Below are 13,488 nucleotides of genomic sequence, written 5' to 3' on the forward strand. Positions count from 1 at the left end.
AGCCTCCCTCCACCTGCCCCACTCAGCGGCCCACCTGGGCCGGGAGCCATGCTCGGCCTGGGGACCCCTGACAGGATGAACCCCCCACCTACCCAGGGCAGCAGGAAGTCCCGGAGGGGCTCCCCAAAGCAGTGCCGGGGTCTAAAGCTGCAGCGCAGGGGCCTCCCCAGGCTGACCCAAGGGGGGGGGGGTGTACCTTGGTAGCTGGCAGTGCCCCCGCCGCTGAGGTAGGACTCCACCAGGGGGGCCTGCTCCTCCGACTGCCGGGCCCGCCGGCTCCGGGGCCGCCCGTCGGCATTGGCCTGCACCATCAGGGGATCCTGGCGCTTCTTCTTCTGCCTCTGCTCCAGCAGGGCCCGCTACAGAGGCAGCGGACAAGAACAGGGGTTGGCGGGCCCCGAGAGGGCCGACCGCCTCGCCCAAGGGAAGGCGCCCAGACCGGGCCGGAGGGGACCTGCTGGCCCGGCTCGGTTCCAGAGGTCACAGTGCGGTCCACAGCCCGCCCTGGCCTCATGTCCTTGGTGCCCCAAGATGTGGGGTCCAGTGGAAGCCGGCAAGTGTCAGCCCAGGCAGCTGCCCTGGCAGGATCACGGCACAGATGTCCAACTGCGGTCACCCAAGCTGCCTGCCGGCAGAAGCCCCAGATGCCAGGGCAGTGCTAAAGTGCCGAGCTGGTAAAGGAGAGGGCTCGCCTCTCTTCTCCTGGGAGGACCCCCTCTCCCCACCAGACAGGATCACCCCAGGAAGGAGGACAGCCTTCCCCCCGGCCCAGACTCTGGCCAGGATAGCCAGTGCTGACCACCCTTCCACCCAGCTCCAGCCTCACTCACCTGCCGGTCAAGCTTCTGCTGCCGCAGGTTGCTGCCCTCATCATCTAAGACACTGCGGACGGAGAGACGAGTATTCAGGGCCTGCCCACAAGGAGCCATGACAGCCCAGAGGCCACCCCCAGCAACGTCTGGTCTCTTTAAACCCCTCCCGTCATGGCTGCTGGGCATGGGAAGGGGAGGAAGGGTGAAGCTGCTATCTGGGAACCAGCTTGAGACATGAAGCCATGAGCCATCTTTCTGCCACTTTGGGGACTTATCTCCTGCTGGGATGCCTGCTCCCCAAAGACTTCCCAGCCTGCCCTGCCCCAGTAAATATAGAGGAGACATTCCCCTTAGGCCCGTGAGCAGGGCCAGGCCTGACTGAGATCCAGAGGCATCAGGCACAAGCCAGGCCCGAGGCCGGGCTTCAGACCCAAGGGCCTGTCCCTCCAGCTCCATCTTTCCGTCCTTTCTGGTGGAGGTTGGCTCTTCTGAAGCAGACTCTCTCCCCACCTGTTTAAGGCAAACTCCTAGCTCTCCAGGTGGTAAAGTGGAAATTCTGACACTGCCCACCCACCCACCCCCACTGCCCCACTTAAAGAGGACTGAAGGTCCCCTCATTTGGGAGAGTGAAACTATGACACCAACCAGTCCCTCGGGAAATGGCTAGGGCTGGGTGCAGATGCGCGCAGGGCAGACACAGCACAACAACGCACAGCCCCGCAACCGGCCACCAGGCCCTTTCCCTGGCCACAGACACAGTGTGGGCGGCTGCAGGGCCTCAAATCCTTGAGTCCCTACCTATGGTGTTGGGACGGGCAGCATCATCTCACACAGACCAGCTCTGCCACCAAGTAAGGCAGAGCACAAGCAGGGATCCCCAACCACTTAACTTAGTTTCTAGTCTAAGACACAGGCATGAGACCTAGGCCCAAACCTATAAAGCCAAGGTCAGGACAGCTGCATGGGGTGGGGATGGAGCCTGAGGATCTGAGCTCTGGGAACCCCAGGCTGCCCTGGCCCAGTTATTCCAGAACCTGCCCCTGAATCAGACCTTGTGTGGATGCCTGCACAGGTATGTCCAAGTGTGTTGGGTTTGTGTGTGAGGCTGTAGGAATATCTCATGCGTGTGCACTGGGAGATGTCCAAATGTGTGAGGGCATCTACATGTGTAAGCACATACCTGAACATATATGCATGCAGACACCCATTTAAGAGGTGGGTGTGCTTGTGTGTAGCTGAGTACAGTACACACGTTAAGGGGGAAAGATGAGGTCACATCACCCTGAAGACAAGGTGAAGCATTTCCACCTACTTCTGACAGCAGTAGCCCTTTCCAACTGGAACAATCGACCTGAAACGTCGTCTCAGCTCAGGCAAACTACTTGTGCTGCGGAAGCCAGCCAAAGGGTGGCAGCAAGTCCATGGATTGCAGACAGCCCACCACCCACCTCTGGCTTCACCACCTCCCTGGCCACAACCTGCGAAGACTGCATATTTTGAACTAGCAGCTGTCCTACCTACTTGACATCTGGGAAGGACTTTCCTGATGCCCATGGGCTGCTCTACACGCAAGAGGAGCCCCAGTTGTGATCTGGGGCCCTGCACAGAACAGCCTCATTCACCACACCCTCAGCTGCCAGAGCACAGGAGAACACACTACTCAACAGACACGCTTCTAGTCAAGGTCTCAGTCTACCTAAAGTAGCCCACCTGCCTAAGAGCGCACAGCTGCACATGGCCTCCCTGAGGGCAGTGCCAGGCCCAGAGGACAGGAATAGCTCTGAAAAATCCCAGCCGGCTGGGGTGGTAAGTATCCCATCACAGAAGGCCGCACCACAGGCTGGAGGGGGGCACCAGGGTGAGCAGGATGCCTGGGAGCCCTGTCAGGTCCGAGAGGCTACAACTCCTCCTCCTGTCTCTCCACCTCCAGTCGATGGCCTGACCGGAGAATGCAAGGGCAAAACATCTTCCAAGGGTGAGTGTGCAAACACCACTGTCCACTGTGGTCTGTGGCTTCCAGGATATGGGTGACAACTGCAGCCTGGCTCTGTGTGCCACCTGGCCGAGAGGAGCAATGGGGCCTGAAATCCAACTGCGCCCTGCTTGCCAAGCTCTGTGCCTGGCCCACACGGGGCGGCCTGCCATCTCAGGCATGTCCTGGCGGTTGGGCCACAGGAGCCCATGTCACCTCCACAAGGCGGTGCTGGCTCCTCCCCTTCCTGCCAGCAGGAGAGGCCATTTCCTGGCTCACTGGGATGACATGAGCCACTGCACTCTCACAGGGCAGGGACAGGTGGCAGAGTCATCTGGGTCGTCCCTAGCCCTGGGCTTGGCTGAGCAGGACACAGACGATTATCTCCATGGTGCTGACACCATGAAAGGCGCTGACCCCTAATATGAAGGGGCGAGACATCCCGCTGAGAGGTAAGCTCGCATTAGCAATGCCACCTCCAAACTGCTGGTCACAGTGGCTGCTCGACTGACGAAAGGTGGTTCCAGCCAGTGCTCCCCTCGTGTCCTCATCCATGAGGGGAGGACGTCTTCCTACCACAGGCCACTGTCCCACTGCCATGGACTTTCCAGGCAGTTCCATGAAAGCATCACTTCCTCTTTCTCTGCCCCCACCCCATTCCCTGATGGGGGAGAATGACAAAGAGCCTTAGGCTTTAGTAACACTGGTCAGCAGGTACGATTATAGGTAGAATGGACTTAGTCACTGGCCTTCAAAGAAAGATGGATGAACACAAGGGTGAGGCCTCTGAAGAGATTCCAAAAACTCAGATACCCCAGACGTGCCTGGAGAGCCGCCCACCTCTTCCCTCACCACCAGGCATGCTGCAGGAGTGGAGGATGCAAGGCTGGGGAGAAGCAACACGTGCTTGGTGAATAAGGACACGCCTGGCTGAGCAAGACACATCCAGGAGGGCCGACAATCCAGCTAAATGAGGAGGCTCCAGAGTGGGCAGCACCGCGTGCAGGACAGCAGGCTCCTGGTAGAGCACGGCGTTTCCAGGAGAGCCGCAAAGGCACCGGGTGGACCACAATCACCCAGCATGGGCAAGCTTGTACCGGGGAGGGGGGGTGTTTCTGCCTGACAACAGTGTATCCGGAGCGCACAACATCTGTCCCTGGCGAGTGACAAAGAATCCCCTGCACAGAGCTGAACGATGACAACAATGATGGCCGTCTCCAGGGCCAGCAGAACCGAAGCTCCTCTCTCCTCTGCAGCAGGCCCAGCCCCCCTGCCCTCCCCGTCCACCAGATGTCCCTGCCTTCCCATCTCCTGTGACGGAATCTCTCCTAGGCATCTTCCTTCCTCAGGACACACCCAGGCCCGCCTCTTTCTGACGGCAGGCACGGTTCTCGACAGCACTAAACGATAACCCTGAGAGCAGACAGTAATGGCTTTTTAATGACTCGGGCTCCTATTATGGAACCACTGCCAAGCCCAGCTGCCAGCTGCAGCCCCGCCAGGAGACTCAGACAGGAGACAGGGCACTGACGGATGGGTCTTCCAGCTGACCCTGGCGGCTCCTACACGACGGTCACCTCCTGCTGAGGGGCAGACCAGGGAGGCCCAGGGAAACACCGGTCACTGGCTCACGAAGGCCAGAGAAACCTGGTCTGCTGTGTCCACCCGTCCATTTGCTCTGCCCAAGGCCAACCAAGTGGCCTCCTCACCTCCCAGGAGACAGCCCCTCCACATCCCCTTGCTTCTTCTGAGGCGCCAGACAGGTATCCGAAGAGTGAACCATGTGTGACAACAAAAGAGTCAGGGACATTTCTCCCATGGCTGGAAGAGCCAGACTTGGCCCACATAGTTAGCAAGCAGGTGCCCCCTCTCTTGGACCCCACCTCCATGATGCAGCTAATCCACCAGAGCTGACCAGAGGCCTGGCGGCCAGTCCAACCTCAGGGCAGACCCACTCTCCCTGCCCGCTCCCCGCCCTCTGCCCCCCTCCCTTCCCCGCAGTCACAGTGGAACCCGCCCCTGCTGGATTCAGGCAATCAGGGAAGTGGGCTGTCAGGGGAGGAAAGACCACCCAATGTGCCTGGCTGCAGACTCTGCGGTGAATGCCAGGCCCCACCCGCCCACCCAGCATGTCTAGATCTGTGGCTTCTGTTGCCAAGTGGCTAAGTGGAACATCGCGGGAAAGACACACGGTGGGGGCTGAATGGGGGTGGGGCAGCTCCAGAAGGGAGAGGACCACGCTGCTCGCAAGAGCTCCAGCCTCCCAAGACGAGGGGGCTCCATTCCAGCCACTGGCTCCCAAACTTACCAGGTGAATCCAAAATGCTGGGGGCACTCAGCCTCACTTGATAATTCAGACCTGCTGGGGAAGATGCCCCAGAATGAATCCTCCACTTAACACTTCCTTTTTTAAAGCAAGTGACTTAGGTGATTCTAATGCTCAGCCATGCAAAGAGAGACCAGGAGCCAGAGGTGGGGATCTCTAAAGAACAAAAAAGCAACTGAGGAGCTGCTCTAAGCCTGGAAGCATGCAAACACAGCCTTCTGTTCAGATGGGGGAAGAAATTATAGTGTGCAGATCAGTGTGGCCCCAGGTAAGACTGTGGAAGGGGTCGACTGAATAGCTAGAAGGGACGTGACCATTAGGATTAGGAGCAAGGCCAAGTGTGCCAGCAAGTCAGGGCACACGTCCACAGACCTATCAGAAAAGACAGGAGGACAGTACAGCCAGGCTTCCGCGTGGAGCTGCAGGGACCAGCAGCGATACCATGTGGGCGAGACAAAGCCATGTTAAGCGGTGTGCTAGGCCAGTCAGACGGACAAAGGTTCTGGCAACAATGGGTCATGCCATCATCAAAGGAGGTTTCTAGCATCATGTTTCTCTTGGTTAGCGAGTTTATCGATGACCTGACACAAGGCAGCCCTCTCAGCGGACTTACAGGTGACACAAAGTAGAAGAGACACTAACGGTTCACTAAGAGGGTATGAATTCAGAAGACCCTGGAAACCTAACAGGAAGTGGTCAAATCTTACAGGTGGGCCCCCAAACCCAGGTCTTCCCACGCAGGCAGAATGGAGGAGACAGGGCCTGACATCAGCCTGATGAAAGGCTTTGCGGTTTTGTTTACAGAGGCCTTGAGGTGACTGATCAGTATCAAAGCCATCCCATGGGGTGGTGAGGCCGCCAGGACAGCGACAGGAGCAGGGGTCCAGAGAGAGGAAATAAAAGCCGCACTCTGCTCGGTACTGGACAGCTGGACAGGCCACACCCAGGACCCTGCCTGCGGCTCCGGGATCCATGCTGGAGGAGGGCAGAGACCAATCTGAGGACATCCACAGGATCCCTGCTCCCTGAATCGTCTGTCAACCTGTGCGTCCTGCTCCTTCCACCCCAGGCAGCAGCAAGAAGACTTCCCAAAGACGCTCAGCGTGGGAGAGGAGAGAGGCTCCCTGTGGAACTAGGAGCAGAGATTCTGCTCTTCCTTCCTGTTGCCAGAAGTGAAGCAGTGGGCCAGAGTCTGGGCACCTCGGAGGCTGTTCCCAGAGGGAGAACTGAAAGAGTCAGAGTCTTGTTGAATGAGTAGTCACTCCATTCCTCGGTAAGCAGAGTGAGACGGTACCAAGAGGATCTTAACGAGGACCAAGAGGAGGGGAAACCCAGAGACGGGCTTAGGCTCACCACCGCCAGGGAGAATTTTCTAACGTTCTCGTCCACCTGAACGGCGGTTGTTTGCAGGGATGCTACAGGGAGCATTCACACAGAGGACCAGACAGCCTGTGAGGGCCACTCCTGCCTGAGGTTCTCATTCTCTGACCTAGAGCTGTGCTTTTCCAGCAGCACTCAGAAAGCCCCATTGTGAGGGGAGAGTACTGCAGCCCTTAGGTGTACTGAGAACACAGGTGTGGTGCCCGGAAAGCCAGGAAGTCCTAAAATCTACCTGGGGATGCCACTTTGATTCAAAGTAGTGGGCATCATGTCCATGCTGGGTCATGCCAGGCAAACAGGTTGCTCTCCAGATGCAGTCCCTGGTCTCCAGGAGTTCACGGCCCAGTGAGGGAGACACCGGGCAACGGCTGCAGGGCCGTACAGACAGAGGACTGAGGACAGGGCTGGCCATCACCCCCACCCTCCAATACACCTGTGGGCAGCAGGCTTTCCTGACTCTCAGCGCTCCAGCTACAACCCATTAAAAGTTGTAAACTCATGAACCAGGGGCAGTTAATGCTCCTCAAGAACACAGGTGAAGACAGAATGGCAGAAATAGAAATCAGTAGTAGTAATAATAGACAAAAAGGTAAAAAGCTATTCCAATTGTTACACTTTATAAACTAAATGGCTCCCTTCTAAGTCAGAATGTGAGATTAATCCGCGATCATTATAAACTGAGTCACAATTACCCTTAAGACGATTATCACCAGCTGTCACTGCTTCAAAGAAAAGGAGCCGGGCCCAGGGGATGCAGGTGCAACCACCACAGAGAGAACAGAACCCTCACCAGGAGAGCTAACGAGATATCGACCAACCTCTGGTCCCCAAGCCAAATGACACATTCCAGTCTGACATGAGGGAAACCCCACACGAAAACACGTGCACACGTACCCATCCCCCTCATCTGCAAGTGCACTGCCTTGCCGCCTTCTGTCCCAGTTTTCTCTGTAATCAGGCAGGCATGTGGCTTTGACTGCAATCAACAGCCCTGCTAGCGCAAAAGGCGATTTGCATCTCCTCTCAGCCAGAGCTCCCCATTCTGGAAGTCTACACCCAAGTCCAGTGCTTTCCCAGGCACAGTGCAGGCTCAGAAAGACTCCAGCAAGGAAACTCTGACTACAGCCCACCCCCAGCTAGACACCGACCCTCCCTGCCACAGAGCAAGAAGGCAGGGTGGCAGAGCACTGGGACAGTGCACAGGGCAGGGCCACAAGGGTGCCAAGCTGCTCCCTGGGGCTGGGCTTCGGGGTGGCAGGATTCTGTGCTCCAGATGGAGTGTGTGGGCTCAAGAAAGGAATGAGGGGATGGGATTGCTGGGCCTAGGCTGGGGCAAGTGCCAAATCACTCTCTGCAGCATGCCAGTGCCTGGGCACTCGCCGCCGGAGAACAGAGCCATTTTCCAGAGACGACCCGACCTCCCTAGGGCCCTCTTTCCCAGAGGCAGGCTTAAGCCTCCCCAGTTTGAGGCAAGACTTTCTCTAAGATCTGTGTACTCACTCTACAAGTTGCTTTGGTCCTTGGCTCCTGGGAGAGGCTTCCTTGAACCACGATCTGGCCTGGCCCCCAGCTTGCCATATCCTAAACACGCCATCATATCCCAGCCCCATGTGCTGCCCCTGTCCTCCCTGCCTCCTGAGTTCGTCTGTGGCCACCACCCTGCCACCACCACCCCCATTCAGGTACTTCCCCAGCACTAGAGGCCTCTGAGCCCACAGGCACTGTCCAGGCACCTCCGCTGGGTGATTAGAAAAGGTTAATGATACTCTGTGTGGCGGCACTGTCTTCTAGAAGGTCCTTAGCCCACATGTGTCAAGAAGGCCAGGATGCTCCGGAAACGACCTGTGCCCCCAGCTGGGATGCCCTGTGCAGGGTGACAGCCCTCCTGAGTCAGCACAGCCCTGGTCCCCTGATGGGAGAATCTCCTGGTCTATGTGAGACTCTTGAGGTGTGACTGTGTACGTCTACCGGAAACCCTGGGTTGAACCGTGTGTGTGCACACATGTGTGTGTGTTGGTGGGAGGGGCACCCACAAATTCTAACTTGGGAAGCCCTGAAGCCCCCAAAGGTGCTGCGATTAGAGACAACAACAATTCTCAAGAGAAACTCTGAATCCCCAGGCCAGTGAGAGGTGCTTGTTTGTAGAAGGATCTGCTTTTAACAAGCCTCAGGCGGTTTCAGCTGGTTTCCATTTTGGATGCTGTCTGGACAGACTCCTAGAAGAGCTCTGTCAGAACTATTTTCTATCAGTGACTGGAATCAGTTCCCTTTGAGGGTAGGCTGTGTTACAAGGCAGGTCTGGAGAGTCTGTGCCTACCAGCCACAAGCATGTGCACCTGGGCCAGCAAGAACATAGTGGACCTTAGCAGTGGGCACCCCTTTTACACACATGCCTCTCAGGGGAGGCCTGGAGATAGCCCAGTAGCCCATGGCAACCAAGGAGCCAATGGGTGGCCAAGGATCTGGTGCTGCCATGGCAATGAGCTCTTTTCCAGTGGTAATGAAGAGAATGGAGTAGAGTGGATGTAGAAAGGCCTGCACCTGTGCAAGCCCCAGGGACCCCTCCCCCACCCCGACCTCCACACAGGCAGGAAAGCCCAGCTGTCCTTGGGACAGACCATAGCATCAGGGAACACAGTGTGGCCATGCTTCCCTGAGTGTGCCTGGGTTCCTAGGTGATCTTGTGCACGTGAAGGCAGTTCTCATGTATTGTGAGTTGGTGTGTGTCCAGGTATAAACCAGTTAGCAAGTGGATTTCTGACTCTCTGAAAGATACGAGTAATCTTGTGTGTGGGTAGTGGAAGGCAGGTATTCCCCAAATATAGGCTGTGTATGTGCACGGACAGGCAGGAGTACACCTGTGTGAGCCCGAGAATCAGAGAGAGAGACACAGAGAGACAGAGACAGAGAGAGAGAGAGAGAGAGAGAGAGAGAGAGAGAGAGAGAGAGAGAGAGAGAGAGAGTGTGTGTGTGTGTGTGTGTGTGTAACAATACATGGTGCTTGTATATAAAAGCAGTCGGTGCTTTAGGTTCGGAATGACTGTCTCCAGGAATTCATGCACTGAGTGTGTGAACCGACCAGCAGGAGAGTCTCTGGTCCTGTGGATGCATGCCTGCAGATGTATAGGTGTGTGTACGCCGCTATACTGGCCTAAGACCGGTGTGCTAGGCCTAGGAGGGGGCTCAGCACCGTTCACTCCCTCCCCAGGCGGCCACATGGCACTGACTGCCCCAAGGCCCACACAGGCCCAGAGCACTGGCCTCTTCCAGCAACCCCGGCGGATAAGTGGGGGGGAGCGGAGCAGGCTAGTTCAGTCCACTGGCGCCCCCAAAGTTGGGGCAGGAAGGCCCAGAGCCTCCAACCCGCGCCCCCGGGGCTGGGCCAGATGAGGAGGGTACAGCTGCCCTGCGCCCCAGTCCAGTGTCCCCAGCCAGCCCTGCGCTCCGAGTTCGGGGTGGTGGGCACCTTGGCCCGGCACCCTCGACCCTGCCCCAAGCCCTCAGCGTTGGAGGGTGGTGGGCCAGGCCCGAGCCCCCGAGTCGAAGAGAAGTTGGTGGTCGGCGCCCGCGTACCTGTAGGGAATCCAGTCGGAATGCGGCTTGGAAGTCATGTCTCTCGGGGGCGGGGCGGCAGCTGCGGCTCCGGAGGCCGGGGCCCGCGGGGGCCGGCGCGGGGGCCCTGCTCAGCTCCCGGGCCGCCCAGGGCCGCATCCTCCCCGGCCGGAGCGCTGGGCCCCGCCGAGGCCCGCGCTGCACGCCAGGGCCCCGGCCGCGGGCTCGGCGAGCGACTGCCTGCGCGGCGCGATGGGCGAAGCGGCGGAGTGCGCGGGGCCGCCGCCGCGGGCGGGGGAGCGTGCGCGCGCGTGGAGGCGGGAGAGGCCGTCCGCACCGCCCGGCGCCGCCAGAGGGGCTGGGTTCCGCGCCCAGGGCCCGAGCTCTGCGTGTTGGCAGCGGCGGCCCGCCCCCTCCTCCTTCGCCCCGCCCCCGGCGGAGACCCCACCCCCAGACCGGCTCCGGCGTCCCAAACGCCCCCATCCCCCTCACCGAAAGCCGGGTCCCCAGGCTCCGCACACGTGACCGCGCCTGAGCCCACTTTGGGTGAACAGGCACTGTCACTGGGCGGGTCTCCGACCTCAAACCTCTGTTTCTCCTGTGAAACGGGGATAATTCTAACACCTGCCTACCTGGCCTACCTATCTCCACTAAGGGATGGGAAACCTGTGCTCAAATGGAGGGGGAGGGGAAAAGTAGGGGGTGGGATCCAGTTGTATAGGAAGGGAATGATGCCAAAAAAGACCGAAAGAGGTCCTGGGGAACGTTCAGGTCCGAAGCATGGAGGCTGAGCTTTCCCCCTCCATGCCGCCTCCAGTTCTCACATGCCGCCCGGGGAACCTTCTTTCTTTGGTTTTAGTAAAGGAGGTGTTTCCTCATTGCGGAGGAGTCCTTCCCCTCTAAGCTATAGCAGTCAAGGATACATTTACCGTCTATTGCATCCCCAGCCCTTGTAAATTTATATTACTTAATCTCCACAGCAGCCTTGAGAGGCAAGTAGTTGTTCTTGTTTCCCAGAGAATAAAGCCTCAGGAAGGCTAAGATGCCCAAGGACATAAAGCTTGGCAGCCATGGAGCTGAAAAGGAACCAGGGTCTCTGCCCTCCAAAGCCCTTTCTAAGGGCCACACTTAAACGGAGGCAAAAACCTCTCAACAAAGACAATCTTAAAGTCTCTGAGCACTGAGGAGGTCCTGGCTGTGATAAGCACCAACTCTAAAGCAAACTGTGGAATGTTGAGGTGAAGGATAGCAAGTCCACAGCAAGGCTGGCAGAAGCAGGGAGGAGAGACCAGGTGATCTTGGAGGGATCTGCTGAGGGGCACCGTCTCCACACTGCAGGTGGGTGTCCTCCTGTGTATCCTGGATTCAGCAGTGCCATCCCCCAACCATGCCAGAAGAGTGTCCACGCGGGATCCTTTGACTGCCTGACTGGTGGGGAGAGAGTGTAAGGACAGCCAGATGGGCTGAGGGGGGGCCCATCCTGCTGCCCTGGGTCCACAGCCGGGAATCCCCACCCCAGGACTTTGCCAGCCTTGCAGCCTGACACATTTGCTATAAAAACAATAACCAGGACATTTGGAGCATGTGCTGAGCATCAGGTGCTAGCTATATACTGTAACTCATGTAATCCCCACAACCACCCTAGGAGGTAGGTGCTATTATCATACCCATTTTATAGCAGAAGAAACTAAGGCACAGAGAAGGCAAAGATCTTGCCCAAAGTCAGACAGCTGGTCAATGGTGCAGCCAGGATTCACACACAGCCCTTGTCCTTAGCTTCCTCCCGCCTATCACAGTTCTTGCAGTGCACATGCATGCACGCACACACACCCAGCCTCCCTCTTCAGGCTTCTGGAGTGGACAGGTCGTATCCATCTCCGTCTGGCACCGCATCGACGCTTGCCAAAGGCTGTGACCTCTGATTATTTACCAACCTCCAAGAGCTATCACTGTCAATGGGGACAGAGAGCAGACAAAAAAATTCACCCCAGAGTAGGGTGCAGGGGGCAAAAAGTAAGGCTGTTTCCTTGCCTGCTGGGACACTTGGCCTGGACCTCCGTTTTCACCCCTGTCAGGCACCCAGGAGGGGCAGCAGAAGGGGACTGGTCCCTGCCTTGGAGACCAAGGCAGCAGAGCAAATCACTACCTGAGGGCCTCTGTCTGTCAGGACCTATGGACAGAACCCTGCATGGAAGCAAGAGGTCAGCCCCACCCTCCAGACCATCAGCAGCTACCACTTCAGAGATGAGCTTAGACGACTTCCTCTTCAAGAAACTGAGGCTGCTTTTCCCCTTTATTCCCAAATTATCTGACACCTTAAAGCAATCAGAACCAAGTTGGAAGGTCTCGGGAGCCTGGAGTAATTGAAACTATTAAATAGACACTTTAAGTTCGGTCCTAAGGGAGCAAACTCTGGAATCAGAGTGAGGTGCAGAAATAAGACGGCTCTCCGTGTCTCTTCCTGCCAAGGCTGTGTGTGCACATGGGATATGGGGGGGCCAGTGGGGCTGTGTGCCGTGTGTGTGTGTGTGTGTGTGTGTGTGTGTGTGTGTAAGGTGTCCCTGCAGTCAGAATGGGTCTGCACGAGAACATTTGTTGGTTGGTATGTTGATGTGTGTGCATGGGGAGAATCTAAACATGTGCTTCTGTGAGTTCTACGGGGATGTGTGAGTGTTCACACTCAACTCAGAACTGGTGGTGGGTTTTGCTGCTTAGATGACTTCCCTGGTTGACATTTTAAGCCTAGGCCCTTGGCTTCTACCAAAAAGCCACTCCGGAAAGCAATGTGAAGAATATTGTACTAAGCTGTGGGTAAAATACAGCTCTGCTGTACACTGACCCTTGAAGAAGTACCTAAGCTTTCTAAATTTAGCACAGGAACAAGGTTATCTCTACTGAAACACAGCAAACCCACACGGCCTCCTCACCACCTGTCCAATTCCTCAAGGATGAGGTATTTGCTGTGAATTTAAATTCTCCTCGTTGCATCTTAGGCATTTTCAAACATAGTCATGGTTTGTGAGTAGAGTGAAAGAATGCATGGGGACAGAAACAACCCGAAGGAGACCCTCACATCTGCCATCCCAGCTGGAGAGGACACCAGTGCAAGCTCCCCTCAGCAAGGCTAGTTCATCCAAAGAAGAAGGTTAGCATTTTGGCACCTTGCTACTTCCATGTGGAGTCTTAAATTTTCTATTTCTAATTTAACTGTTTTACTGAGTGTGGGCCACCTCTCATCAATTTTGGAAGCAAAAGGATATAAATAATAAAAGAATATCTATTCAAATTAGGTACCAAGTCCCAAGGTGTCCTGCCTCGTAGCTTGGTGTCATACCCTTGCATTTTGAGGAAGGCAATGCAATCAACCAAACAGCAGCTCAACCCAACTGGGCTCAAGGGTCCATGCAGCACTTTGGCAGGCGTCAGGCTCAAGCCTGCTCTCAGGG

General features: G+C 56.8%; 1 protein-coding gene across 5 annotated transcripts in view; it reads right to left on the reverse strand.

Moving 5' to 3' along the window:
- Positions 1-13,488, reverse strand: part of TUB (TUB bipartite transcription factor) — an 88,080-nt gene that overhangs the window by 14,494 nt on the left and 60,098 nt on the right. For 3 of the 5 annotated variants that reach the window (XM_067038706.1, XM_067038707.1, XM_067038704.1), the window contains exons 2-3: positions 831-882; positions 197-359 (exon numbers count right to left, since the gene is read on the reverse strand). In XM_067038706.1, coding sequence (XP_066894807.1) covers positions 197-359; positions 831-882 — 215 coding nt within the window. Of the gene's footprint in view, positions 1-196; positions 360-830; positions 883-10,063; positions 10,184-13,488 lie in introns of those variants that run through there. The other 2 variants (XM_067038708.1, XM_067038705.1) reach the window with 1 other exon arrangement.

Source organism: Kogia breviceps, chromosome 7, assembly GCF_026419965.1.
Source record: "Kogia breviceps isolate mKogBre1 chromosome 7, mKogBre1 haplotype 1, whole genome shotgun sequence".
NCBI classification, from domain to species: Eukaryota; Metazoa; Chordata; class Mammalia; order Artiodactyla; family Physeteridae; genus Kogia; species Kogia breviceps.